General features: G+C 47.2%; 2 protein-coding genes across 9 annotated transcripts; one reads left to right on the forward strand and one right to left on the reverse strand.

The window, feature by feature from the left end:
* On the forward strand, positions 1–6,026 carry C6H1orf74 (chromosome 6 C1orf74 homolog). Of its 2 annotated transcripts, none has more exons than XM_081824875.1 (2): positions 1–313; positions 922–6,026. In XM_081824875.1, exon 2 carries the CDS (start codon positions 1,017–1,019, stop codon positions 1,806–1,808), a length of 792 nt encoding a protein of 263 aa, XP_081681001.1. In that variant the 5' UTR covers positions 1–313; positions 922–1,016; the 3' UTR covers positions 1,809–6,026. The 2 variants fall into 2 exon arrangements, with proteins under 2 accessions (XP_081681001.1, XP_030884382.2); XM_031028522.2 differs by having other exon boundaries at positions 6–218.
* Positions 2,297–25,496, reverse strand: TRAF3IP3 (TRAF3 interacting protein 3). 7 transcript variants are annotated; one of them, XM_081824872.1, is made up of 17 exons: positions 25,245–25,496; positions 24,744–24,857; positions 21,089–21,301; positions 19,270–19,414; positions 19,082–19,145; positions 18,798–18,822; positions 18,505–18,534; positions 18,318–18,413; positions 11,632–11,703; positions 9,244–9,384; positions 8,982–9,119; positions 7,679–7,814; positions 7,035–7,097; positions 5,507–5,566; positions 4,251–4,387; positions 3,169–3,282; positions 2,297–2,543 (listed from the first exon to the last, which is right to left on the reverse strand). In XM_081824872.1, the coding sequence occupies exons 2-17, from the start codon at positions 24,831–24,833 to the stop codon at positions 2,451–2,453; spliced, it is 1,617 nt and encodes a 538-aa protein (XP_081680998.1). In that variant the 5' UTR covers positions 24,834–24,857; positions 25,245–25,496; the 3' UTR covers positions 2,297–2,450. The 7 variants fall into 7 exon arrangements, with proteins under 7 accessions (XP_081680998.1, XP_081680997.1, XP_081680996.1 ...); XM_081824871.1 differs by having other exon boundaries at positions 24,744–24,884; XM_081824870.1 differs by having other exon boundaries at positions 24,744–24,920.
* Between the last annotated feature and the right edge of the window lie 553 nt (positions 25,497–26,049).

Raw genomic sequence — 26,049 nt, forward strand, 5'->3', positions numbered from 1 at the left:
GGCGCGCGAGCGGACTGGATGACGTCACGGAAAGCGGCGGGAGGGCTTGTGTTGGACATGCGCAGTAGGCCGGTTTCGCCCACCTGAAGCCCGGCGCGTTTCGAGGGATTTCCAGTGTTGTGGTGGAGCGTACAGACTTCGGCGTCTTCTCGGCAGCCCACGGGAAGCGGGAAGGCGCTTCTGAGCCCGCGAACCGACGGCGGAAGTGGAAGCAGAAAGTATGTGTGAGAGAGAGACCTCTGATTCATTGAACAAATCACTATAATATGTTCAGCACTGGGTGTGGGGATTGGAGTGAGCCCATCTTCCGAAGGTCCGTAGATGTCGGCCAGAAGGGGAAGGCGGGGCCGGCAAAAGTAAAATACAGCCCTCCTGCAGTTATAACAGATTTTATTAATTACTTTTATGTCCCAGGGTGCAGTGGTTCTAAGTCCATATTCTAGTATATATTAATCAGATCGCTATTCTTACAGCTATTGGCGGGAAGATAAGGGGAAGTTGGCAGTGGAAAGAGGGCGTTTGGAACCTAGAATTCTGCCTCAGAAGGGCAGTTTTAGGTAAAATGCCTAGAATTTTGCCGAAGATAGCCCTTCCACTACTCTTCCCCAAACTCCTTAAGGTTCGAATCCGAGAAAGTAGTTTACAACAGGTAAAATTTAGAAGAAATCAGAGAGAATGTAAACCTAGCCATAAGACCTGAAAGACACATGAATTTGGGTCTAATGGAGACTAAGTCAACCATAGAAATCAGGCAGCATTGGCGATCCCATCTCTGTCTGATCTGGGTTAGCATTTCAAAGCAGAGGGAGGGACAAAAAGATCTTTGGAAGATGCTGTAAAACTTAGGGGAAGGCTGTTGGCGGGTTTCCTGGTATGTCACTGACTAGTGTTAATAATCCCCTGCTACTGCTTTGTTTTTAGGCCCTTCCTCAAGTGTCTAGAGCTCAGAGATGCGGCCCAGGGGAGGGAACTGTAGCTAGGTCAGGAGGCCGTGCTTGCTGTTGCTTCCAGATCCCATGTCAGCACCGAGTCCTCAGATGCTGGTGGCAGCGGCTCAGCAGACCCTGGGCATGGGAAAGAGACAGTGCCCACCCCGAGCCGTCTGCCTTCACCTTGCTGGAGAGGTGCTGGCTGTGGCCCGGGGACTGAAGCCAGCTCTGCTCTATGATTGCAGTTGTGCAGGGGCATCAGAGCTCCAGAGCTATCTGGAGGAACTGCGGGGCCTGGGCTTCTTGACCCAGGGACTTCACATCCTTGAGATTGGAGAAAACAGCTTGATTGTCAGTCCTGAACACGTATGTCCGCACTTGGAGCAGGTGCTGCTTGGTACCATAGCCTTTGTGGATGTTTCCGGCTCCCAGCCTCACCCTTCTATTTGCTCCCTGGACCAGCTTCAGGATTTGAAGGCCCTAGTGGCTGAGATCATCACGCATTTGCAAGGGCTACAGAGGGACCTATCCATGGCAGTCTCCTGCAGCAGACTTCGTTCCTCAAACTGGAATCTCTGTACTGTGTTTGGGATCCTCCTGGGCTATCCTGTTCCATATACCTTTCATCTGAACCAGGGAGATGACAACTGCTTAGCCCTGACCCCACTCCGGGTGTTCACTGCCCGGATCTCATGGCTGTGTGGTCATCCCCCAGTCTTGCTCTATTCCTTTAGTGTCCCAGAGAGCTTGTTCCCAGCCCTGAGGGAGATTCTGAATACTTGGGAGAAGGACCTTAGAACTCGATGTAGGACTCAGAATGACTTTGCTGACCTGAGCGTCTCCTCTGAGATAGTCACGCTGCCAGCAGTGGCTCTCTGACTTTAACTCTTCTCTCATGTAGAAGGTACTCAGTAAATGATCAGCTCTAGCTCAGCGATGGCATCGCAAGTACCAATTCAGAGCATCTTGAGAACGCTAGGGAAAAATGCTGTTACCAGTTGTCCGCGTCGCAGCGGGCATGGGAGTAGTGGTGGTGGCGTTGGTCGTACGTATTTGCCATTTCTATGCTAGGGAGTCCTCTTTGCTGAGATATCTGTTGATTTTTCACTGGAGAGGAGGTAGAAGAAAAGAGATTGTGGAGAAGGGTGGTGGAGGACAAGTGTATGCTCTTGTGTGGTAGCTGTAAATATACCTGCCCTCGTGGGTAGTGTCTGCCAGGAAGTAGAGGACTAGGTAGGTTTTACCGCATGTTTATATACCACCAGCTGAATTGGACTAGGGAGAGGAGACCAGGATGCCCAAATGTCTTATGTTTGTGATGTGACATGTCATTCAGGGGTACACTAAGAGTTCTGAGGAACAGAGACTATTAGGTGAAGTTTGTTTATTTTACAGTAGATTAAAAAAATAAAGTCAGAAATCTCAGGTGGGAAAACCCACACTTTAAAGTATGTCAGCCTGCTGAGTTTTTTATTGAGTTTCTTGCTTCAGATTTTCACCCAAGCAGCTGTCACAAGTGAGTCAGATCATCAGGCTGTCCTTGTTGGCCAGGAACACTGCCAGTGCGATAGCAATCATTATCATCAGCATCGAGAGCCATCGGCCACATTGCCTCTGTGAGGAGGGAGTGGGGGAGAGAAAGAGGCCATGGGTTGTTTGGAGAAGGTACAGGGAAAAATTATCTTCCTTCTTCCCATCCTAGCCCAGTGGAAAACCTTGGGTCAAAAAAGGAGAAAAAGCTTTTTATATCACTGTGTGTCTCACTTGGTCACTTCCTTTGGGATAAAACCACTCTACTGCTGGTCACTGGCCCCTAAGCCAGGATCACTGGCTTAGGGAACCATACCCAGCAAGGGCCAAATACTTAAATACTGATAAGAATAATCAAGGATGAAAAATAATGCAGCAAAATTATATTATTCTCTATTCGTATTCCTTAGTACTTTTGCTCTCCTCACTCTTGCCACTAGCTCATAATAGGCTAAAAGAACACCACTTCGTACTTTAGCTAATAGTGAGTCTTTCCCTGTAGGCTCTAGAGTTCCATGAAAATTAGGCTTGGATGCATAAGCCAGTGTTTACTGACACTTGCTATACTGTCAAGTTATATAAACCCAGTTGAATGGAACAAGCTGGCCAGGTGTTGGCACAGGCTGATAAACTTTATCTGCAAGATTTGGCCAAAGGAGGAACCGTCCCACCATCATCCAGGGCGATACGGGAGGATTGACCCTCTTACTCTGGGAGGCGACTGTTGGCTCTGGTTCAGCTCTTCTCGACAGTGCTGCAGCTTACGTAGGCAGGACAGATACTCGTCACTGAGGTTGTCTAACTCCGAATGCAGTTCTCTGCACTGGGGGGAGAATACCACCAACGTCATCACTACCAGTTCCTTCTGGGACAGAGACCAGGTCAGGGCGAGGGCCCCGTGTGAGTTACCCCTTCATTGATTTGGAATTTTTACCACCATCCTCCCTTCCCAGCCTTTCTCAGAGGTTTCAGTTTGCCTTTTGACTGTCTTACCTAGTTGTCTGGAATGTGTTCATTTAAATGATTGATTATAATGCATATTATAATATTACATATTATACATGTCAGTGCTCTCACGTGATTGTGAATGTGCAAGAGCTTTATAAATGGGGGCACCAAAAAATGAAGTTCTTCTAGGACAAAAGACCTGGGGGTGATCTTAGTACAAGCATCTTCACCAGGATATAGTTGAGTTGCATGTGAATACTTCTGGGGATATGTATGTTTCCGAGTCTGTAGATGGAAAGAGTTTTATTATTTAAAAGATACTATATGTATAAAGTTTTAAGATAACTGTAGGACAAAGTTTGAGGGGTTAATATGTTTATTAATAATGTGTTTGAGTTTAGGTTGACTTTACAAAAGGTAACTATTTGATAAAACCTTGAATAGCAGTTGGTATAAATGAAGAAGGGAAAAGATTGACAAATTATCCCACAAGCAAAGACATTTTATAAAGGCAGATGAATACCTGCTGGCATCCAGTCACAATTTAAACTTTGAAATCTTTGCTCTCTGGCTGCCTCCCAGCAGTTTTCCCTACCATTGTGGGATGATCCCCTCACTATCTTTTTTTTTTAAGATTTTATTTATTTGACAGAGACACAGCAAGAGAGGGAACACAAGCAGGGGGAGTGGAAGAGGGAGAAGCAGGCTCCCCGCTGAGCAGGGAGCCCGATGCAGGGCTCAATCCCAGGACCCTGGGAACATGACCTGAGCTGAAGGCAGATGCTTAACGATGAGCCACCCAGGCGCCCCGATCCCCTCACTATCTTGAGGTCACCATCTCACCTCTTTTTCCTTGGCCTGGAGCTGCAAAGTCTTCTTTTGCAGCTGGTCTCTGAAATCCCATTCTTTCTCCTTCCCTGTACCCTCAGGTTCCACTTCATTATGGGAGGGCTTTGGACTCCACACAGGCAAAGCCTGATCTAAAAAAGCAGCCAGATTCTCAGTGATGGTGAGGTCCATACCTCTGAGGGACGGCCCTATCACTGAGAGAACTCTGGAGTGAGGGGAAGGGAGGAGAGGGAACAAGGGAGGACCTGTCCCTGATGAGACTGCAGAGTAGAATTCTCTCACTTCCTCCCATTGGGACCCTGCTCAGTCTTGACACAGAGCTGGAAATCGAGCCTCTTACAGGCAAGGTTGGCATCTTACTTTTCTTTGTATCCCTAGTCCTGTTTAATGGCATATATTTCTAGAGGATACTTACTAATTCATTTTCTTTTGTGGTATTTCTAGTAGGTTTGCTGGTTGCTTCAATATAACTAACCCCTTCTCCCTTCTGGCCTCATTTCAGTCTTGAGAATGGCCGTCCTATCCTAGAATTCATCTTCTTGTGGTTAAAGATGGCTCTTAGCCACGTGGCAGCCTTAGTCTTGGTGAAGAGAGCACTGAACTAGGAGTCAGAAATTCTGGATTGTTGTCTTAGCTGTATCCTTAATTCTTATGACCGTAGACTTTCATTTTCTTGCCCATTCTATGTGGGTATCATAATTCCTGCCTTATCTTTTACATAGTGATTGTGATGAGAAAACAAAAGTTTTCTTTTGTTATGCACATGAAAAGAAAGTTTCTTATGCACATGGAGTGCATAAGTGAGGAACTTCCCCCTCTAACCCCCATACATGATGAATTCTTCTCAGGGAGCTGAGGCAGCAGATTCTTGAGGGCTAAGAGTGAGGTGACTGTTGCATGCAACATGGTGTGGACTTGGGGAGTTGGATGTGACTTGGAAAGTCAAGTGTAAAAATTGACAGTAAATCCTGAGTTCAAAATCAATTTATTGAAATGTTCAACACAGACACTGGTTTTCAGAGAGAGTAGAAATTCTTTTCACAGTTTATATACCTCTCAGGATAGGAGGCTAACTGGTTAAAGTGTTCTCAAAGCCAATGATCAGTCCTTAAAAAGCTCCCCTGGATCCCTGCCTTAACAGACTCCTAGAACTTTCTGGGACTCCCAAGAGGTCATGTAGTCCATCCCCTGCTTCTAGGCAGGCAAGGAAAGATCACTAGCTTAGAGTTTGTGGAAGTAAATTTGCTGACCTTTCTTTGTTAAGAGTTTCTCCTGTTCTTGAAGCTGTAAGGATTTATTCTGGAGCAGACCTGTGGGAAAACACAAGGAACTTGTCTGTACTAGTGTATCTACTGCAAACAGTGTCTTTTCAGAACTTTGCTTCAAACCTTAATTATTCAAGATGTTCCCATCTGTTATTGGTTGAATTGTGTCCCTCCCCGCCAAACTCATAGGAAGTCCTAACCCCTAGTACTTCAGAATGTGACCTTATTTGGAGATAGGTTCTTTACAGAGGTAACCAAGTATTTTAGAACGTTAGAGTGGGCCCTAATCTCATATGACTGGTGTCCTTACGAGAAGGGGAAATTTCAACACAGAACTAGATAGAAGACATCTGAAGAAACATAAGGAGAAGAAAGCCATCTACAAGCCAAGGAAAGTGGCCTGGAACACCTGTCTTCAAAACCCTCAGAAGGAATCAGCCCTGCCCACACCTTGACCTTGGACTTGTAGCCTCCAGAACAAAATAAATTTCTGTTTTTTAAGTCACCCAGTGTGTGGTATTTTGTTAATGAATACATCGTCCTTGTATCTCTTCCTACCATGTCTTTACCTTTAAGTCTCTGCTTAACCGTTACCTTAGAAGAAAGACTCCCCGGATGACCCTGTATGAAATAGCAACCGTTTTCCCTTTAACCTGCTTTATTTTTCTCCATGACAGTTATTACTACCTGACACATACTTAATTGTTCATAGAAGCTCCCTACTTTATTGTAGAGCTAACTTAGAATGTAAGCTTCATTAGGGAAGGAGCTGTGTCAGTTCCGTTCAGCACTGTATCCTCAGTGTGTATATCTAAAGTGCCTGGCACTTGGTACGGGAATAAATAAAAGCACCATTTTTGAAGTGACTCCTGGCCCATTCAGCTCCTGCCCTGTAGGTGCTCGTAGCCTGCTGGTGGCTGCCTTACTCTTAATATTCATTGCACGAAACTTCTTCTGTTGAGGTGTCAGAGTTTAAGGTGGTGGGCACCCAGCAGAGCTATTAATCGAATTAGGTTCTCCTAGTAGGCAATTGCCTACTTTTTAATGAAAAGTCCCTTTTCCTCTTTGGCCTCTATGGGTAGTTTTGAAGTGGACTGAAGCATATGTTGTGTGAGCTGATTTTCTGAACCATTCCTAAAGACAGAAGTCTATAGGACATACTCATGTATGTAATGAATGTCAATATATAAAATAACTGCCTTAGAAAACCCAATGTTTTTTAAAATCTGAAAACCTGGGGGAAATGGCAGTTCTGGGGGAAATTTGGGTGGTTGTCATTGGCATGGAAGGAGAGAAGTAGAAAAGAAAAAAAAAACAAAAACGGGCTAATATTAACTTGTGAAGAGCTGTGTAAATAACCTCACTTTCCAAGAAGGTCTGAAAACATGCAGAGGTAGAGGATATCAAAGACCGGGCCCCAGAGCCCTCCTTTGGATGCCTTTTGTGGGGCACGAACCCCGGGAACACCAAAGAGCCAGCTGTGCTACTTTTGAGAATCTGGAAGAGAACTTACTCTGCAGCTGCTGTACTTTGGCCACCAGGGCGAGTTTCTCCTCCTCTGACCTCTTCAGTTGATCTGAAAATGAAATAATGCAATCTGAAATAGACAAACCTAAGACTTAATGAACCCGACACCCGAGAAGGGGAGTTAGTAGTAGGTGCTGTCTTGTCTATGGCCTCTGATGTGTGCCAAGTGGAAGTTCCTCTCTCTTCTACTCGTCCCCGATCTGGAGCAGTAAACCAGATCCCAAATACCTGGGATGTCATTGGCCTCAACAACATCAGGTTGAATCAAGAGTTGTATTTGCCCGTGATTTGGTCATCATGGCTGACACAGAGGCTGTGATGGGACACATTCCCTGTGCCTTATGTTTCAACTGACCTTTCCCTTGCAGATTAGAAATGCAGCCTTGCCACGTGTGACTGAAGTGGGAGCCGTGACCTGGCTCAGAGGGACTGGCTGGAAAAGCAGGCCAATTCTACCAGACCCGCTAGCGCAGCACAATTCCTCTTCAGGCTTGGATGATTAAAGCAGCCCCGCCTTTCCCTCGAGGTAAAATGAAATCACAAACCCAACCAAAGACTGAGGCCTTCTCCTCCACCCAGCTTCCTTTCTCGGCTTGCTCAGCCAGAGGCTTCCGAGGAGGAGAAGAGTACCTTGAAGGTGCTGGGTATCCGAGCTGTACAGGTCTCTGTCCCCCTGCAGGTGTTCAATCTTGGCCTGCAGTTCCTGGTGCTCATTCTCCAGAAGTCGCAGAGCCTGGTTCATCTGTAGGTCTCTACTGTCTGCTCCCTGTAAGGAGGGGGGCCCGACACAGAAGCAGGTCAGTGCTGGGGCGGAGGTTGGGAACAGATCCCACGGAAGAGGAAGACTAGAATTTTAGAGATGGAGTATTAGGGAAATGGAAACACTGGGATTTTTTGTTTCTTCCCTCTGCTCTATTCCTCACATTTAACGCGTTAGACTTTTTGATATTTCACAAGGGGCTCATTTGAGTCAGGCCCAAATTAAAGAATACCAAACCATCACTTTTTTCGGTGTCTTCACATTGTCTTTACGTCTCCTTCTAACACTGTCAGTTTTTTTTCCTTTGGTAGGGTCATTTTTCTCAAAAAATTAAGGTTCAAAAGAAAAAGGCCTTCATGAGAGCATGTGGCTGTATTGTACGGGTCAGCTGGGTTCACTCCTTTGATAAGACTCACACGCGCTGGCCTATTAATTTGGCTACTCAGGTTCTTGCTTCAGGAAAATGGTAGAGGTCAGTTTTTGATGTGGGTCCTCAAAGTTTCAAATCAAGTAAAATCTGTGAAGAGAAAAAGCTAATGTGTATGGCAGGCTGGTCTGTGCCAGGCATTGTGCTACGTGCTTTGTAATGGATTACCTCAATGCTACAACAATCCTATGATGTAGGTACTACTATTAGCCTCCTTTTGGAGATGGGGAAACTGAGGCTTAGGAGATTAGTTAACTTTGACAAGGTAACACCAGTTGGAAACGATGGAACCCTTGAGAATGCCAAGGGTCTACATTAATTGCTTAAAAATCACATTGGCAGGATGTTAGTCAATATTCAACCTCTAAGTTAGTGATGCTTGTTCCATGCCAGTGGTGGGCATTTCTGAGCTGAATGCTCTGCTGGGTTGGGGTGCAGAGAGTGGGTTGGAGTATGGCAGTAGACTGATGAATATTCCAGTCCAGCCCTTTGCATGTGGATGGTGTCGTTCAGTGAACACTTAGTTCATTTGCATGAGACATCCCTGCTGAACTCAATTAGATTTAGGGGCCCAAACAGTGAGTCAGGTACAAAGTGGGCAGTAAGTGAGGAACTGAAAGCCAGATGCTCTCAGGCTGCCTTTGGAACCCCCATCCCAGCAGCAGTTTCTGTCCTCGCTGCTGTCACTGCCCCCGTCCTATAAGCCCTGCCTTCTCTCCCCATGTCGCCACCCCAGGGCCTGGTACCTGCAGTTTGGACTGAAGCACATGGAGTTGGCTCTCCAGCTCTCTATGCTGGGTTCCCAGGTTCCTCCAGTCCTCCTTCAGAGCCTCGTACTGGCTCCTCCACTCTTCACACTTCTGCTCAGCCAGAACCAGGGACCGCTGAGGGGGTGGTCAGACAAGAGGAGGGTGCCTTGGGGGTTCAAGGGAGTTGTGCAGCTGGCTCCCATGCTGCCCAAAGCCACCCCGGGGTCCCAGCCCCAAGGATTATGCAGCATCCCTGCACCTGTGTGCTCTGCAGTTGCTGCTCCGTGCTCATTTTCTCCTCCAGCACTTTCTGCAGTGACTCCTTGGCCTTCTGCTCATAGCTGTTTTTCTGGTCTTCCATCTCCAATAACACCTTTTTCATTCCCCAAGGCGAGTAGTTCTGTAAATTTGATGCAATTCAACAAACACATATTGAGCTTCTGTGTGCCAACCCCTGAGCTGGGATACAGAAAGGAAAAGAATTTTCTCCTTGCCCCCAGAGCAGAGATACCAGTAATCTGGTGGGTCTTCTTCCAGGCTCAAGGTGGGCAGGGAGTGGGTCCCAGGTGATGAGGGAGGTAAGCGGGGTTAACACAATGCTCTAGGCATATTGGGCATGCCCCAGGCCTTCCAAGGGCACTTCAAATTCAACATTTCCAAAGCCAAGTCATCTTTCTCAACCTGTTCCTTTCTCCTGGGCTTCTTATCTCAGTGACCAGCATCATCACCCACTCAGTCTCCCAAGCCAGAGACCAGGGAGTCATCCTTGATTTCTCTCACTTTCTCCTACTGATCAGTTGTTCATGGAGCGTTGTCAAATCAACCTCTTTAACAACTCATATCTGTCTCTTCTCCATACTTCCTGTCATCTCCTTAGTTCAGACTCCAATAATACTATTATATGGGTCAATGCAATATTTTCTCTTATCTTCAAGACTTGAAGCTAGAGGGTACTTTCTGAAATGTAAATCTGATCATGTCACTCCCTGTTTAAATCTCTTGGTGACTAAGGATCAGGTCCAAATTCCTTGGCATGGCTCCTACTTATAAGCTCAGACTTTGATTCTATGCTACCTCCACCCAAGCTGAACTGTTTGCAGATCCCCTAAGCACTGTGCATTTTGGCATTTGCCTTTGTCCATATAGCTTCTGCCTAGAGCATCATCACCTACCCTTTTCACCTGGTTAACTTCTACTCATGCTCAAGGTTCAGTCCAAGGATCATGTAAATTCTGATATATCTTGACCAGTCACCCCTATCCCCCAACTCATTATGGATTAGGTAGCTTTTCTTAGTGTTCACATAGCATCCTCTGTAAGTCTCTATCTTCCCACTCTATTGAGTCATCTGTGTCCCTTATGGGATTGTAAACTTCAGGGTAGAGAGCATGCTTTTTTTTTTTTTTTTTTTTTTAAATCTTTGTAGCTTCAGAGATCTAAGCAATCTCCAGTACTCTCAATGTTTTTAAATTCATATATTTGCATTAAAGAAATTGTCTTGGCTTCAGGAATTAAGAAAAGAACAGCTTTGCAAATTCACTTAGGGTCTTCCCTTCCCTATCCCTTTCATCTTTTTACCCTTTGATTCTGGAGAAGGCAGGCAACTTTTACTGTCAACTCTAGGTTATCCCACTGAATAAACAGTAGTCCAGATAATGCACATCTAAGGATCAATATGAAATCATTTCCATTTCGATTTGGAATCATCTAAAAATTTGGATTTAAGTGTGAGTGGGTCTTATGTTCTTGGAATTTTCATTAGAAGCCAGATCCAGGAACTACTGGCTGAGGTCATACATGGGTATATCCCAGTTAGTGGACTTACTCATGCTGGCCAGCTTTACCCCGCACTGAAAATAAATAGACTGGCATTCTGGATTATATGTTGGTATTTTATGAGCATGGTTGGCATTATTTAGTTAAAACAGGCCATACTAAAGAAATAAAAGTTGTGGATCAGCAAACCTGTATGTAAACTCTGTTCCCCCATAAGACCTCAACTGTGCAGCCAGGTCCATCTTCTCTCCCTAACTCCACATGCTTCACCTCATTCTCTTATCTGACATCTCACCACTTGTCAGAAATCCATCACTTCTCAAGTGTGAAAGCTGATTTCTTTCTATCTCTTTCTATCTCTTGATCTTAATCCAAAATCAAGCCAATCGAGAGTTTCCTGAAGATGGATAACAAGGCCATAGAAAAGCCAAGAGTCATGGCCTTTTTTACTTGCTCCCAGGGATTGCTACTAGACTAAAGTTGCCCACGGAATGGAAATCCTTTTGTAGGACTTTATTATAATATCCAATTTATCTGTTCAAAGATTGGGACCTATGAAGGTCTATCTGGGTGGTGAGAATCTTTACCTAGGGCCTCTCCCTACAGTTCCAGGTATTCCTTAAATTCCCCTGGAGCTGGCAAAGACCTTGATGCTGGGGTTCCTTCTCAGGGTGCAAAGGGAAGACCACCAGGAAAAAGGAGAAGAGGGTGGGTTGGGGACCAAAGTGAAAATGGCAAAGCTAGAACCAAGTGAATAGAAATGGGTGCATTCATCTCTATCAGGTATCATTTCTAGAGAGTAGGACCGAGGTTCAGGCATTCTCCTTCAATTCTGGATTTCTGGGCTGGAAGTGTCTTCCAGAATGCTTACCTGGGTACAGGTGTACAGCTGGTTTTCTAAAGATCTCAGTTTGCCTTTCAATTTGTCTTCGTTAAGCTGGCCCTGGAGCAAATGGGGTGAGTTAATGAGTTTGGGCCAAAATGTAGCATGCAGAGTTTTCTTCTGTTTTTCCAGCTTACTTCCTAGAACATGGTCTGTGTTCAAGCAATGTTTGTGGAACTGAACTCTTTCAGGAGGTAGGGAGGAGGAAAGATGACAAAGAAATAGAAGAGGATCTTTTCCTCTTTCTCTGGAATAGGAGAAGGAAGAATCAGACTGGCCCCAAGTCCTCTCTGTATCTCAAGGTTCTCTATCCAGTGGTTCAGGATATCATAGTAGGAGTTCACCTGAAGGAAATCTTCTAAGCTCTCTTTTTCTTTCCTCCTTACCTCTCTCCCTTGTCTGTCTAGGCACTTCTATATTCCTCATCTCCTTTCAGTTTTGTACATGGACCTTTACTTATAAAGTATAGGCCAGTAAGACTAAAGGAGTCTCCACATTCCCTTTCTTATCCCCTGTCATGGGCTGAATTGTGTCCCCCCCCCCATTCCTCTCCCCCCCAAGTTTATATGTTAACATCCTAACTTCCAGCACCTCAGAATGTGACTGTATTTGGAAATAAGGTCTTTAAAGAGATAATTAAGTTAAGGGGCACCTGGTGGCTCAATCTGTTGAGTGTCTGGCTCTTGATTTTGGCTCAGGTCATGATCTTGGGGTTGTGGGATCAAGCCTGGTGTCAGGCTCCCTGCTCAACATGGAGTCAACTTGAGATTCTCTCTCTCCCTCCTCTCCCCCCCCCGCCCCGCTCTTTCTCTTTCCCTTTCTCTTTTTTTTTAAATCTTGTTTTTCTTTTTTTTAAAGATTTTATTTATTTATTTGACAGAGAGAGACACACAAGAGAGGGAACACAAGCAGGGGGAGTGGGAGAGGGAGAAGCAGGTCTCCCGCAGAGCAGGGAGCCTGATGCGGGACTTGATCCCAGGACCCTGGGATCATGACCCGAGCCGAAGGCAGATGCCCAACAACTGAGCCACCCAGGCGCCCCACCTCTTTCCCTCTCTTAAAAAAAAAAGATAATTAAGTTAAAATGAGGTCATTAGGGTGGGCTCTAATCCAGTGTGACTGGTGTCCTCATAAGGGAACAGAACACCACGTGAAGACAAAGGAGAAGACAACCATCTGCAAGCCAGGGAGAGAGGCCTCAGGAGAAACCAACCCTGTCAACACCTTGATTTTAGACTTCTAGCTTCCAGAATTGTGAGAAAATAAATTTCGGTTTGGTTAAGCCACCCAGACTGTGGTGTTTTGTTATAGCAGCCCTAACAAACTAATACTTCCCCTCCTTGCCTCCCCCACCTTCCCCCAACACACACACACACTGGATTCAAGATGAGAGTGGAGCGCCTGGGTGGCTCAGTTGGTTGAGCGTCTGCCTTCGGCTCAGGTCATGATCTCGGGGTCCTGGGATCGAGCCCAGCATTGGGCTCCTTCCTCAGCGGGGAGTCTGCTTCTCCCTCTGCCTCTCCCCCTCCCCCTGCTCGTGCTCTCTTTCGTGCGTGCTCTCTCTCAAATAAATAAGTAAATAACCCTAAAAAAAAAAAAGATGAGAAATTCTTTAAGAAAGCAGGAAATGGAGGAGAGGTATCAAGGCAGGGTGTGTGTGTGTGTGTGAGGAGTGGTGGTGGTGGTAAAAGGGCTTCCCAGAAAGCCATGTTCTATGTAGTCATAAGCAGGGTCGGTTTAATGCCATTTTGGACATTCCAAGAAAGACGCTTATCTCAAGGGTGAGGATGGAGAAAGGCAGGCTGGAAGAGCCTTAATCTGTTTCTTAGTTTTTCAGTCTTTCAGCTGAGTAGCTAACAACCTCCTTGCTGCTTTGTTCTTTCCTCCACCTGTAGTGGTCTCCCTTTTTCCCAGGGCAGGGTTTTGTTCTTCCAGCCCTGAGTCTGACTTAAGGTTGTGTGTGTGAGGGGGTTGGGGAGAGGAGAGAGTGCCATCAATGAGAGCCGGTTTCCCAGAGGAAAGGCTGTGGGTCTCTAGCAAGAACCGATTTTCATATCCTTTCTCTGGCTTTTTCCAACCAGGCCCTTTGAGACACTTGTGAGGTTTACATATTACATTTCTCTCCAAGCCTGAGATGCCATATCCCCTTTCAGTCAGGCGGCTTGGGTGTTTGGAACCCAACATTATGAAACGTTTCTGGTCTACAATGGCCTGGGTGCAGAGGAGGGAACTCTGTTTTGAGGTCTGTCCCCTTCACTGAATTTCAGGGCACCTGGGGGAGGCAGGAAGTGGTATCTCACAGCTCCTGTTTTGATCTTGTTTGGCTGATTCTTCTAACCCTGGGAGCCAGGGGGCGCCCCCACCCTTTCTGCTTCCTGTATTACTCAGCTGGGCTTTGCAAAAGTAAAAAGCTTTGCCAAAAATAATTTTTCTAAGTGCCTCCTGCTATTAATGTTTTTCATAATGTCTCGTGTGAGAGCTCAGAGTCCAGGATTTGGCATCTCCAGTAGCCCCAGGGCTTTGGGACAGATAAAAGAGATGGACAAAGACTTTCATTGTTCTGGGTTTTGGACTAACTGGTAAAAGAGCTGCATTCCCCTGAGTGGCCTATTCACTATTAATCCATGGGTCCTGAAATCAACTCCTTCTGCACCCCCATTTCCTGGTTCAGATCTCTGCATTTTCCTTGTGCCTAAACTCTTGGTGTGGCAGAATGTAATCAAACCCACTGAGTTTAAGGTTTATCTTGCTGTAGTTTGAGAAGAAAACAGACAAGCCCAAAGCAATATCCTTACATTTTTCCCCTGTCTCCTACCCTTTTTGGGTAGCTCCTTTCTCCTTCCTTACTGTGGTTTTAATCCAATATTTTGCCTCTCCCGACTGTTTTTGTATTTTAGCCGTACCCCAGATTATTTTTCCATTCATGAGGCAATAGAAGACAGTTCAGGAGAGCCCCTTCAGTGGGGATGAAGGACCACCCAAGTCTGGGGCTTGAAAAAAATCTCTTGTCCACATCTCCACCTTCCCAGACTCCCTGAGGCAGGGAAGAAAACTGTAGCCAAGTTGTTGCAAATGGGGCATATCGTTTCCTGGTCTGAGCCCCAGCCCCCATTAAGCCCAGTGGTACAGTATGTGGGAAGAAGCACTCTTTACAAGCCTACTGTGGACCTTTTTTTTGGCATTTGATCCCCGGGAGCCCAGGGCTCAGAGAGCACAGTACCCCTGGTTGGAAAAGGGAGCAAGATGAAGGCCATACACACCTGGTGCTGGTCTGAGGGCTTCAGCTCCGGCTTCTGCTTGGCTTTCCCCAGCCTCTGATCTGTTCTCCAGAAACACTACCACCTCACCGCATAAGGGCCAGCCCACAGCTCATCTCTGCTCTAGCAGAGGTTGCTTAGGGCTCGCAGCCAATCCCTCGCTGTGCTGTCATCTCAAGATCTCGTTTCCACTTTGCAGAACTTAAAACCCAAGCGTGCCCTGCTCCTGTTTTGTATTGCCCAACACTGACAGCTTGCTTTCGCCACTGCCCAGCTTGTTTCTGCTCTGAAGGTTGGACCCAGCCCTGGAGTCTCAGCAGTGCCCCAGGCGCCGTCCCCTCAATAGGCCCAGAGTCAGCTTTGAGGTGGAGGCAATGGAGGGAGCTCATTCTTGGGGTTCTCGCAGAGTTTGTGGTGAGCTTCCCTGCATGTGAAGTTAGAGATTCAAATCACGGGGGCCAAATGGAAAAAAAATAAAGGCCTGAACTGGGCTGAATGTCAGTCCCTGTTTTGGTCACATTCTTCCAATTAGTTTTCCCAATACCACAGTCTGGGGCTGTCCTTCCACTGAAGTTGAGGCTTCCATGGCAGGGGTGGAGGGTTGGATAATTTTGTTTTGGGGGAAGCAAGAACTCTTAACTGAAAAATCTATTTTTGTGAAAAACAGGAAGCTGGGGGGTTGGTGGGGAAGAGGAAGAAAAGAAGGGTGAGTATAGGGAGGGGTGGGAAGAAGGGAGGGAGAAAACCACAACCAGAGGGACTTCCGCTCACATGCGCACTGTGGAGTCAAACTGCCTCCAGAGGTGACCTTGGAAATGTCTCCCGTACCCGCCAAGCTTGCCATGACTTGAGCTCTGAGTGTGCCTTACCCGGGATGTTACCACAGGCCACTTCCACACCCACCCAGAGCCACAGTCCTCACTGTTGTCGTAGATCATTTCAAAACACAGATGTGATCATTCATTTTCGACTCGCTTCCACAACTGTTTCAGCGCGCGTGCTGCCCGAGCGCTACTGACGGAGCTCCTTGGGAGGATGGGCCAAACGTTGCTAAGTATACGACTTCAAACCCAAATACAGTGTCCTCCCATTGCTCCCCTGCCGATTGCCTGGAGCAGTGTTTCTGGGGATAGCATGTATTCTCAGGGATCTGTGATACATATGCCTTTCATTTAGGAAAGAGTCTCTATGTTATTTAAGTTTGAGATCCCGTGTCCAACAGACCAATTTTAAGCCTCATAATTCCAGAGACATGTCTGAAGCCCTCCCTGGGCTTACTTTTGGAACTCCTCTGCCACAATTGCTTCATTTCAGCCACACTCTGCTACACCCAATTGTTCGTGACACAGAGGCCTGTAATCATTCTGATTCCTTTACCTTCAACACCCTTTCCTTTCTGTTTTTTCTTCCCCCTCATCATTCCTACCGCTGTAACCGGTAAACGACGCATCCTTCCCGACCCAGCTCAAGTGGTCCCTCTTCTTTGGAGCCTACCCCGTTCCACTTCAGGCGGAATAATTGTTTCCTTCTCTTTCCTCTGTGTCCCATTTTAGAAACCACTGTTACAGCTTTATCACGCTGCATGCGGGTTATTTAGTACACGTCTCTCTCTTCCTGGTTGATATGTGAGCTCCTCAAGAGCAAGAGCCCTACTTCTTTTTGCCCCTGTAGCACGGGGCTCTGCACAGAGCTGAAACTTATCAAATGTCTGCTGAATAAATGAGTGAGATGATCTCAAATTAGTTCAGCACCGGAAACCACCTGGCATGCACAGCTGTCTGTCCCAGGCTCCTGCTCTGCTGATGAAAACAGCTTCCTTGACAATCAGAAGCCCTGAACATAGACACTGAATCCCGGTACAATGACATGTGAGGAAGGAGGACTGAGCTAAGGAAGTCTCTTTTACATCACTGTAAACTTCTCAGTCTTGTTCCACACCCTCCCAGCCCATCTCTCTGTCTAAATACAAGCCATCTATACTGCAGGATTAGATGTTCATGGCGGCCTGCGAGGTGGTGCGTTCTCTTTGTACGGGGTGCTCTTTGCTCCAGTGGCAGTAGCTGTCTGAATAGCATAGTCTAGGGGGCTTCACCGTGGGGTCCGAGGACCCCTGGGAGTCCCTGAGGCCCTTTCACAAGTTCTGTGAGGCCTTTCCTTTCCCAGCTATGTATCTGTGTGAGGCTGGATTTTCCTTCATACGCTTCAACCAAAACAATGTATTACAACGGATGGAAATATGAGAATCTAGCTGTCTTCTGTTCAGACTTTAGAAAGATTTGCCAAAGTGTAAAACAGTGCTACACCCCTCACTATTTTTTTGGAAAAATAGAACTTATTTTTCATAAAAATATGTAATTTAGGTTTGCGTGTAATGGGTTTACTATTGTTATTTTAAAATTTATACACATTTTAAGATTCCCATTTTCGTTTCTAATATGGTAAATCCTAATGCGGTAAATATAAAAAGTTCTTTGGGGTTTTCAATAAACTTTTTTAAGAGGATGAAGCAGTCTTGAGATTAAAAAGTTGGAAACCCATTATGTTAGACTATATCACGCCTCTAGGTCTTTTCCTGTGCTGTATCCCCAGCCTAGAATATAGTTCCTGCTTCCATATTAGTCTGGAAAATACTTATGTAATTAGAAATATTTCCCTGGTTCTCCTCTTCTCTGGAGTCATTCCTTCCTTCTTGGGTACTATTATATCCTGAAAACATTTCTCTTATTTTATTTCTCATATCCCTGCATTGTTTAGGCATCGGTCTCTGTGACAAAACCACAAGCTCTCTAAAAGCAGGAACCCTGACTAATTAATCTCATGATTTCCAGGGCTCAGTGCAAAGAACATGATCTATGAATATTTGTGGAATGAATGGACTAAAAAAAGGAGGTCTGGATTTTAGTTCCAGTTCTGCCTCTAACTAGCAATGTGACTTTGGGCAAGTCACTTGACCTCTCTGACACTCAGTTTCCTCACTGGTGAAATAAGAAAACTTAGACTACATGATCTCTAAAATCCCTTCTCACTTTGACATTGATGTCAAAGCTGAATAGTAGGTGCATGATGGCTTCCAGTTAATACTAGAGTGAATCCCGTGCAAAAAAACTTGACATTTACCACAGTCAGTAATAGCAAATGTATTGGGATCTTCCTTCTTTTCTTCCAACAAATTGAGAAATAGGAATTCTTGTCAATTTTGGTTCTGGGTCTTCCCTGGGTGTGGAGCAGCATGACCCCAGCTAATGACTCTAGATTTAGCTGAGCTTTCCCATATATTTACTGTGACATGTCTGACCTCTAGGTCTTAGCACCCCCTACCTCGCCTCTTCAATAGTGAGAAAACCCTTCTCTTGCTGGGATAGTATGGAAAGAAGAATAGAAGCCTGCGAGCTTTGTTCAAAGATTTCATTCCCTTACCTTCCAAGAGCTGTCAGAGGCCCTTATCAGAGTGGACAGTAGGTCTTGGAGAATCACCATTTTCTGTTTTAGAACCAGCTCCCTTTGTAGGGCCTCCTGGGGGCAAAATGCAAGAAGGTACGATTAAACTGGAGGAGGAGGGAGTAGATGGGGAAGGAGCTGAGAGGAGAGTTCACATGTTACTTACTTTGAGGTACTCAGAAAGCTGGATGATTTCCTAGAGAGAAAGAAAAAAGATATTCAAGAAGACTCTGGGTCCCCTGAAATCCTGGAACACAGAACCAGAGCCAGGACTAGGTTGTGTCAAGTAAATTTTCTTCCTTGGCTCAGACAGAGTCCCTCCAGGTCCCCGTGTCTGTGCTCATCCAGGAAGGTGCCCCTCCATTCCAGCTGTGTTTACCATGGAATTCCAGAATGTCAGAGCTTGGAGGACCTGAGATACCATCTGAGTCAACCTCTTCAAAGTGAGGATTTTCTTACCTTATCTAGAACTGCAACTCCATAACTGGGAAGAGAAGAAATAAAAACAGAAATGACAATGGATCAGAGAAACAAGCACATCAGGAGATGGTAGGTCATTTCCTTCTCTGATCTCTTCTGAAGAGCCAAAAGGGTGGGTCAGGTCTTCCTTTCTCTGTTAATGTGGACATGGAAGTTCATTGTGTTCCTTCTCCACATACGGGGTGAGGGTTCAAGCAAAGCTTAGAAGAGAGGAACGGATGGTATGTAAGGAAGCTGGGGGCAGGAACATGGAAGGTACTCACTTGGTTTGCTGACTGGCATCATTCTTAATCGTTGGCTGGGCTGTTTCTGCCTTTGTCTGAGTGCCTGAGTGATAGAGGATAAGATGATTCAGAATCCACAGAAGAGGAAGTGGGAAGGGACAGGAACTGTCCACTACCAGCAAGCTGAGCCTGCAGGCCCCAGTGAGTGAGGGAGGCTCTGCTCTTACCACGGTGCTGTTGGGGTGGCTTTTTGGTGGGAGAGTCCTTTGGTGAAAGGTCCCCGGCCTGGGAGGGGCGGTCAGCCAGATCCCTCCGGGTGCCTGAGGGAGGTTGACGCTGGGTTGGAAAGACCTCAGAGCTGGTCCCTGACACCTGGAAAGCAAGTGGGAGATGCTGAGAGCCTAGAGCCTCTTAGAGCATGATTCTCCAGCTGACTGCAGAGAGATGAACCAGTGATCAAGTTTCTGGTCCAGAAAACCAAAGTAACCCATTCAAACCTTGAAAACTACAAAGTTGTCCCCGCTCCTGCCCTCCCTTGTCCTGGCTGGTGGGAATGGTCCTTCCCAGGCCAGGCAAAGGGGGAGCTGGATTTGAATCTCCTGACTTTCTCTAGAATCCCAGGTCTAACTTGTTTGGTTTCAGCCCCTCACACAGCCAGCATGGTGCTGTGGAGAAAGAACTGGTCTGAGAGAGAGGGCGTCAGGTCAGACCCTGCCTTTTCTACGAGGTCTCAGTCTCCTGTCCACGTCATGAGTCTGTGTGATATAGATGGTCTCTGAGGTCCCTTCCATATCCGAGAGGTGGCTTCCTTCCTCTCAGTGATGGCTGGAATACTGCTGAGGTTTGTGTGACGAGCATGTAGAAAAGGGTTGTGTAGGGAGGGGTGTAGTAGCAGTTGTCACCATCTAGTCCACTCTTTTTTTAATATATTTTCTTCATACATACTCAAAAATTCTACGGTTGTAACGGAACACCAAAAGGCGAAGGAATGCCTGTGGTAGCCAATCATGCAGACTGACTTGATCTCAGTAAAACTTCAATAACTGATAGGCTTAGAGTAAGTTCTTTAATTAAATGCATTTTTGTTCTTTTTCTCCTTAAAAAAAAAATTTTTTTAAACCAAAAGCGTTCAGAAACCTTCTTGCCATAGAACGTACACAGTTGGTTTTATTTCACAATCGGGCTCAAGGATCGTTTTTCTGAACAGCACCTTCTATTGTGGATGACAGATCCACTAGGTAAGAAGCCCTGATTGAACTTCTAGGCTGGGTATGGAACCAGGCCAGGTACTTCCAGGGAATACAGTGGACCCGTCCCCACTGTCCACAGGCTCACAACATGGATAGAAGACACAGATGGTTTGCTGGCTGAGATCATCTCAGCACACCCTGATTTCTGCCAGCACTGCTTCTTCCCAGGCCAGAACGATGGGTTCTCTAAGTATTATTACACAATCTTAGAGGATTTATAACCTCATTAGGACCACAGAGAGCAGAGGTGGCCTAGAGAAGCCAGGAAAAGCTTACTGGACCAGATAAAACCTTCGCTGAATGAATCTAGTACAAATGGAATGGTCCAAGTGAAAGAGAAAAGGTAGGTAGGTACAACAGCCTCACAGAAGAGCAGAGGGTTTTGTGTGTGTGTGTGTGTGTGTGTGTGTATGTGTTTGTGTTTGTGTTCCTGAGAGGGGGCACCAAGAAGATGGGCCTGTGTACCTGGCATACAGTAAGCACGCCATAAATATTTGTTGAATGAGGTATGTATAGACTGCCCAAATTTGAACTGATAACTAGGCATTAGCAATGGAATTGTTTAAATTTTTTTCTTCTTCCTTAAAAGGCAAGTGCAAAACAAAAAAAATAGCTGAACAAACAAAAACCCAAACAACAAAAATCTCTGAATGAGTTTAAGTGGCTAAGGGAGGCGACTATATTACTGAGGAAGCAGGAACTTAATTTAAATTGCTTTTTAGTGAGTCTGAGCCCATTCACATGCCATTGTACCTCTGCCCCTGTCCAGAGCAGCGTGACCCCTGACATGACCCACCTGCTGTTGGGGGGAAGAGATCCTGTGGGCCCAAGACAAGGGTTCCTTGAGGTCAGTTGGCTGGCCTGGCCTCCTAGAGGGACCTCGCTCCTTGGCCCTGGGGCTCTGGGCCTTGCCTTTCTCCTCCACCTCCAAGTTCCTCCTCCTGAAGAACTCCTGTTGCCGTGCTCTCTGGAGCTGCTCTCTCTGCTGGATCCTCAGTGCCTTCCCCACCTGGCGGCAAGTGGTCACATTGGGGCGGCAGCGGCGGCTCTCACGGGTCTCTTGCCGGCGCTCACATTTGGCCTCATAGCTCTCAGCCCACCGGGCCAAGCCAGGGGAAGGCCTGGGGTCTGGGCTGATCATGATGACCTCCTGAGCACCTGTTGTGCTTGGCTTCCAGTTCCTGGAATAGCTGCCTGGGTCTGCCAAATGCCAGGAGGGAGGAGAAGGGGAGGGGTCAGGAGATGGGCAGAAAAATGACTGTCTCCCTGGACCAGGGGGCAGAAATAGCACAGTGTCCCACACATGTGGGATGAAAACTGATGAGGTGATGGTGTTGAGCTGGGAGTCAGGCCTCCTGTGTCCAGGCTCTATACTAACTTTTGCTTTCCTCTGGCCTATGTTTCCCCTTCTGCAAAGTGGAAAGATCTCTTTGGCTACCACTTCTTCCTTGACCTTCCTTGACCTCACCCTGCCTCTAAGTCAGGGGAACCTGAGAAATAATTAATGAAAATCATCATGAGCATATAGCCTTTTGGATGGCAGATAGGGATGTGTTCATTTTCCAGAGACTTCTAGAGAACCAGGTAAATTGGCTCCCTGTTCTCCAATCTAAAAGGAAAGCCAGCATCTTTACTGCTCTCTTGGCCCAAGTTGATGCTAAGATAGGTGAGTGACTCTTCTCAAGGCCTGGAAGGATAACCAGACCTCCCAAATGGGGGCCAGTCCTGTGACCACCACACACTGCCGTCTTCTTAGCCCTTAGTAACTAGCTTCTGAGTCTGGTCCTCGGTGTGGTTTAGGAGGGAAACGTCATGCTAACTCCTCTAGTCATGGAATCCTGACATTGGCCTGTTGGTTTCCACTCCTGGCCCAGGACTGGGCTCTCACCCTCAGGAGCACATCAACTCAAACCAGTATTGGCTGAGGACCTGCCGTCTGCCCAGTGTTGACCGAAACCCATTTCAGAGCTTCCAGCTCAATAACTCTCCAAGCTGAAGGTTCCATGCTTTAGAATCTCCTTCCTGTTAGGGCTAAGTATGCTGCCAGGTCTGCTCTCCTTAGCGCAAACAGAGATCGTGCCATCAAAACCAGCAACCACACAAATGATACCTCAATAAGGCTATTATAAACAAAAATGAAACAGATGGAAACAGTCACCCCAAGTCCCCAGGGAACCAGACTTGGTGTACAAACCATACTTGCTGCCTCTTTACACAGTCTTACCTGCTCTTCTTAGAACCCCCAATTCTAACCTCTTCTTCCTTCTCTGTGCCCCCCCCCCCTCTCCCACTCTCCCTCACCTACCTTCTGCAAATTTGTTTATTCTCCTAGAACTCTCTGGTAGCTTGGCTGAATTGGGGCTGGACTTGGCTGAGCCAGATTCTGATCACTGGAAATTCTGGGCCCTGCTTCCACTGATCACTGGAGTCAAGCCCAGTGGATGATGAAGGAAGAGGGACTCCCCCTTCCAGCTTCAGCTTCTCCTCTCTGTCCCACAATGTCATTACCCACCGCCCGGGGAATCCAGTTCCTGGATAGGTCAGAGAGGGCATCTCAGCTTCACTGACCAGCAGGCAATTGGCAGCTCTGGCCCCTTGAGTTTATTTGTAGGCCAAACAGACTCAACAGGTAGCAGCCTCTCTGTCCTTTCCTTGGAAATTTGTTGCCCATCTGGCTCAGCCCAGAATGCTCTGCAGGATTCTTACTCTGTCTCTGATCATACCACTCATTCCCGGGGGTCAGTCATGGGTGGGGCCGTCTCACTCCAGGAGAGGGGTCTTGCAAGGTCAAGCCAGGCATGCTCTCAAATGCCTGACGCGCGAGGCGTGGAGGGGCATACTCTGGTCTTGGGCAGTGCAGACCCCAGGCAGAACTGTGAAGTTGTAAATGCTTTTCTCTCATCTCATCCCTGGGTAGCTCTTCCCTTTCTTTAGGCTTTTCTCCGCATTCCTACTCTGTAGGGTTCCCTGATTTCCCACCTGCCACTTCTGTTATTTAAAAACAGAACAGGATCTAAAAGGCCCATTCATATTGAATTATAAATGACTGAATGGAGGAGACTCAGGATTATGTACAGGTGAGCTCCATGTCTAGAATCTACCCTTGTAGTAGCTTAAGCTACAGCCCCTGGCTCTTCTGCCTTGATCGGGGAGGCAGAGAGCCCTGGCTCCCGGCTCTGTCATCTACGACCTCTGTGCTTTCGGACAAACTATTAAACATCTCTAAGTCTTAGTTTTTTTCATTATAAAATGGGACTACAACCCCCCTTGTAAGGTTATAAGAATTAAAGAAAAAAAAGGCCCATTAAGCATCTGGCACATACCACACAATAAACGTTAGCTTTTTACAATACTAAACTAGGATTATTACCCCCGTCTTGCTGATCTTGGTTCTTAAAGACTTGGTGCTGTAAGACCAAGGCCTCCAGCTAGACTAGCCCTCCAGGATCAAGAATGCCTCATCCTTGGGCGCCTGGGTGGCTCAGATGGTTAAGCGTCTGCCTTCGGCTCAGGTCATGATCTCTGGGTCCTGGGATCGAGTCCCGCATCGGGCTTCCTGCTTTTGGGAGCCTGCTTCTCCCTCTGCCTCTCTCTCTCTGTCTCTCATGAATAAATAAATAAAATCTTTAAAAAAAAAAAAAAGAATGCCTCATCCTTCTGTCCCCCACCCTCCTCTCTTTGAAGGGGGTGCTGTTTACTACATGGAGGTTGAAATCATATTTACTGCTCTGGTTCATCTGACCTCTGGGTGTGGGCTATGATGATAAAGGACTTCTCTGTGATCTGGACACAATTAGGTCCAGCAGAAAGGCAAAGAAGAGGTGGGGTGAAGAATCGGTGTCCAGCCTGTCTGCATCCCACCATTAAAACATGGGTCGCTGGGTCCCCTCCCTGTTTGGCTCCAGGAAATCTGAGGGCTTTGTAGAGGAGGCAAAGCCTGTGATTATGGAGAATCCTCCTACCTTCCTGCCAGGAGGAGCCAGAGCCCGAGATAAGGTCCCCCCGGACCCTGCCAGGCCGCGATCGCCAGGGCACAAGACCCCAGACACGCGGGGCGGCCTCGCTCTGCTTCCTGAGGGGCAGACCCTGGGACCTGTTACCCAAGCAGGGACTCGCAGTACAGAGGCTCCTTACAGAAGGGAGCATTCCCTAACCCCCACCCCCGTAGGATTAGGTGCACACAGCTGAGTGGCATCCATCCAGCTTTCAAGGATGTCTTGAGCGGTCTGATTTGCTTAAACACAAGAAGCCATGTGGGATGGCTGACTGACAGGGATGGGCTGCAGACGAATAGGGAACTGGTCCCTGTGTAGTTCAAAGAGAGGTCACTGGGCCACTGCCCAGGCTTTCTGGCATCTGGCAGCATGACAGGGCCTATGTGGAGCTTGGGGAGGAGGTGATACAGCCACAGGGCGTCCTGCCACAGGGAGAGGTCAGGGTGTGGCCCTCACCTGACAGTGGTTTGTTGCTGCCTTTCCAAGTGGGTTCCTGCTTCCTGCCTGTCGTGTGCAGCGGATGGCTTCCCTCAGAGGTCGGGCCATCCGATGCAGAGCTCCCAGTGTGAGCTGAGGGGAGAAGGGCCTGCACCTAAGCTGTGGACAGGCAGCTTGTTGTTTTGGGAACTCCTGCTTTGAAGGCAACCGTAAAAAGTCATTTAATTCCTGCCCATCACTGGGTAGCTGGCACCCTAACTCGTCTGACTCACTCCTAATGTACTCTAACGGACAGAGCAGAGGAGCGTTCGGAGCTGCGCCCCTGGGCCGTGGCTAGTGCCTCCGGGAACTAGCGCAGGATGCTTTCTTGATTACCCCACCCCCAACACTCTTAAATTAACACATCTGTTTCTGTGTCTCCCCCTTGAGCCTAGGGAAGCTGGGATGACAGATCATCGTCCCCACCCCAGAGTCGGAGGTGCCTAACCTGGACACAACAGCATCCTCCTCATCAGTTACCTTGGGTCCCAGGCTCCAACCAAGCAGCTCAGGACAGCATTCCAGCTCCTGGGCAGATCTTGGCTCTGGTCTCAGATGGGGCAGGACAGCAGCTGAGTAAAGTGCAAGCTCTCAATCCATGGCTCTGGGCCCCCTTAGCATTTCTCTTCTTCGTACTGTCTTTCTTTTTGCACAGCAACCTTGCTGAAACAGGAAACAGACAAAGCCACAGTGCTTGCTCACCCCAGTTCCTCTCTCTCGCTCTTGGGCACAATCTGAGTGGGCCTCTAAGCCCTTGAGGCCTCTGGGGCTGGGCACAGGAGCTCCTCCCATCTTTGGGCACCCCAGCCACCCTGTCTCTGGCTAGTGGATTGGTGTGAGCTCTCAGTTGGTTTCAAATCTAGACCCCCTTCTAAAAGTAGACAAGGATGGGACTCTAGGTCACATCCAAACCTTGCAGTTTCTATAAGGAGGAAAATACCTTTCTGACCTAGAAGAGACGTTCCCAGTATAGGTTTTCATGTATATCAGGTAGCTGTCTGTACAAAGATTTTCTTTCTGGGCGCCTGGGTGGCTCAGTTGGTTAAGCGACTGCCTTCGGCTCAGGTCATGATCCTGGAGTCCCAGGATCGAGTCCTGCATCGGGCTCCCTGCTCGGCGGGGAGTCTGCTTCTCCCTCTGACCTTCCCCCCTCTCATGTGCTCTCTCTCTCTCTCACTCTCTCAAATAAATGAATAAATAAAATCTTTAAAAAAAAAAAAAGATTTTCTTTCCTCTGGTTACCTCTTCCCAATCCTAAAGAGTTGTGAAGAGTTTCTGCTCTTCC

This window comes from Leptonychotes weddellii, chromosome 6 (genome assembly GCF_054177405.1).
Source record: "Leptonychotes weddellii isolate Sample4059 chromosome 6, ASM5417740v2, whole genome shotgun sequence".
Classification (NCBI taxonomy): Eukaryota; Metazoa; Chordata; class Mammalia; order Carnivora; family Phocidae; genus Leptonychotes; species Leptonychotes weddellii.